This window comes from Pteropus alecto, unplaced genomic scaffold (assembly GCF_000325575.1).
Source record: "Pteropus alecto unplaced genomic scaffold, ASM32557v1 scaffold61, whole genome shotgun sequence".
Lineage (NCBI taxonomy): Eukaryota > Metazoa > Chordata > Mammalia > Chiroptera > Pteropodidae > Pteropus > Pteropus alecto.
Genome location: NW_006434835.1, coordinates 23,133,814 through 23,136,336, shown reverse-complemented (window position 1 = coordinate 23,136,336; position 2,523 = coordinate 23,133,814). Strand labels below are relative to the sequence as shown.

General features: G+C 31.5%; 1 protein-coding gene across 2 annotated transcripts in view; it reads left to right on the top strand.

Annotated features, from left to right (window-relative positions):
- Nucleotides 1-1,677, top strand: part of HEATR5B (HEAT repeat containing 5B) — a 75,163-nt gene extending 73,486 nt beyond the window's left edge. For both annotated transcript variants that reach the window (XM_006910387.3, XM_015588215.2), the window contains exon 36: nucleotides 913-1,677. In XM_006910387.3, the coding sequence (XP_006910449.1) occupies nucleotides 913-1,217 (305 nt within the window). In that variant the 3' untranslated portion in view covers nucleotides 1,218-1,677. The remainder of the gene's footprint in view (nucleotides 1-912) is intronic.
- The last annotated feature ends 846 nt before the right edge of the window (nucleotides 1,678-2,523 follow it).

Below are 2,523 nucleotides of genomic sequence, written 5' to 3'. Positions count from 1 at the left end.
GAGGCAGAGTGGATTTGGGGTCTGGAAAGGCTCCACTGATTGTTATCACTGTCTTTGATGACATCAGTGTGTATTACATCCCGCATTCTGTATCAGATGTTTCTTGCTCCCCTACAGCCTTGGCTTTAATCTTATCTATTGTCATTCTACAAAAATTAACATAAACCAAAGGTGGAAAAAATGTACTCAATGTTGATTATAAGACACACACAAGTATATTATCACATTTAATATATATATATATATATATATATCAGCTCTAATGAAATTTATATTCCAGAATGGAGTTGTTAATATGGGAAGACGGATTAGTAATAAAGGAATAAACCTCCAAATAAATCTTTTTTTAGGGCTTTGAATTTAAGTCAGCCAAACATGGGTTCTTGTTTTTAACTCTAAGTTTTATATATTCCTTTATTTTTGAAAGGTTTTTCACCTCTCTTACTATAGGTTTTGGGGGATGGTAAAATGGGGAAGACTTGTATTTCTCTTTAAAAAAGAAATACCTTGTTTTAGTTAAATAATGGTAAATAGATGCTGTTCAGGTTTTTGTTTCCTGTTTCAACATCGTATGCCTTAAGGAATGTCCTTAAAAATGTATCTCACGCACAAGATACATGGTACCACATGGCACTTGTAAAGTGTTTATTTCTTTTTAACCTTTTAAGCAGTATTTTTTAATATAACAATATATATGTAAAATAGACAATCTTAAGCCTGGTTTCCAGCCCTAACATAGTTTGGACATTTAGTAAATATTTAATAGTTATTATGAGTTATTGACATCTAAAATAGATTGCATGTTTAATTATGTTTTATTATAATTCAGACTACTATGCCTAGCTTTAAAAATAAAATTTATTACAGTTTTCAGATTCATGATCATCTTCCGATTAATTTTGGTATTTGCAGGGGTCCAGTTACTGGCTCTTTTAGTTCCCACTTTGATCTCTTACCTACTGGATGAAAATTCTTTTGCCTCAGCAAACACAGCTTCCAAAGATCTTCATGAGTTTGCACTCCAAAATTTAATGCATATTGGACCTCTGTATCCACATGCTTTCAAGACAGTAATGGGAGCGGCTCCTGAGTTGAAAGTACGTTTGGAAACTGCTGTTCGAGCAAGCCAAGCCAGCAAAGCTAAAGCGGCCACAAGGCAGCCAGCCCCCACCGTACATTCTGCACCAACAATTAAGCTAAAAACAAGTTTTTTTTAATTTGCTATTCTATTCATTTTTATTTATGTTGTTAATTAGAAGCTAATAGTGATAGTCTGTTTATCATTCTAGGCGATGGATTTTACTTGATTTGTATATTGGTATTATATGCTTCCAGGTAGGTTAAGTGAAGTAATGCTCATGCTGCTTTCTGGTTTTAAAGGAGTGATTTTTTTTTTTTTAATCATGTGGTGATTGTGCTTTTTTTCCTCCTAATAATGTTTATCTTTTATTAATTATTTTTTTTGAACACCGAGCCATAGTCTTTCAAATTTAAATGCTAAAAGTGATTGTATCATGTAGTTGGGCCACCTATTGATATTGTGAGGAAAAAAAAAGGTCAATATTCAGCATCTGTCATGAAAAAATTTAAGTTTTGAAGTAAGCAAAATAATGGAAAATGTCTGTTTTGTGGTATATATGAATAAAGTCACATTTTCTTAGCATTTCTCAAAATGTTCTTACGTTTCTAATAAGTCTTTTTACTTTCATATTAGATTACTAAATTATGCTTGCATATATTTTAGTCGTTAACTAAATTAAAACTTTCACTTTAAGTCCATTAAAATGTTTCAGATGTGGAATAATATTCTGCTTTTTTTTTAGTGGCCAAAAATGTTAGTTATGTTTTATAATTATAGAGCCTTGAGTTCTGGCTATGATGGTTAGTTTCATTCATCAAATATTTATTGAGTGCCTATTGTGTATAAGGCATCAAGCTAGTGCTGCGGGGCATACAAAAATGAATTAGTTATAATTATAGTTACGCCACTTTCCAATGCAATGGGAATTTTACCACATCAAATAGATAATTGATGAAATGAATGTTTGCCACAGTGTTTAGCAAATTTTAAACACCAAGTTTTATCATACAGTGTTACATAGACTGTATTATCAAAAGTAAGAAACCTTTCTGAACATTCCAAATGTACACCTGTTTATTATCTGCTACCTTCACTTATTCTCTCATACCCTAACTAGTTGGCTGCTCAGATAGCCTTGTCTTCCTTCCTTATTCAGTCCTTAAGACCTCATATAGGTGTGTTCTCTCATTTATTTTCTCACTGACTTTTATTTCTAAAGGATTGGTTTTTACATTTCAGACTTGCTTTTCCAAAATTATTCTCCTTGGTTTTTTTTTTTAATATAATAGTTTCATTGAGATATAATTCACATACCATACAATTCATCCATTTTAAATATACAATTCGAAAAATGGTTTTTAGTATATACGCAGAGTAATACAACTATCACCACAAGCAAGTTGGAACATTTTCATTACCCTTTAGCTATCATCACACTCTTT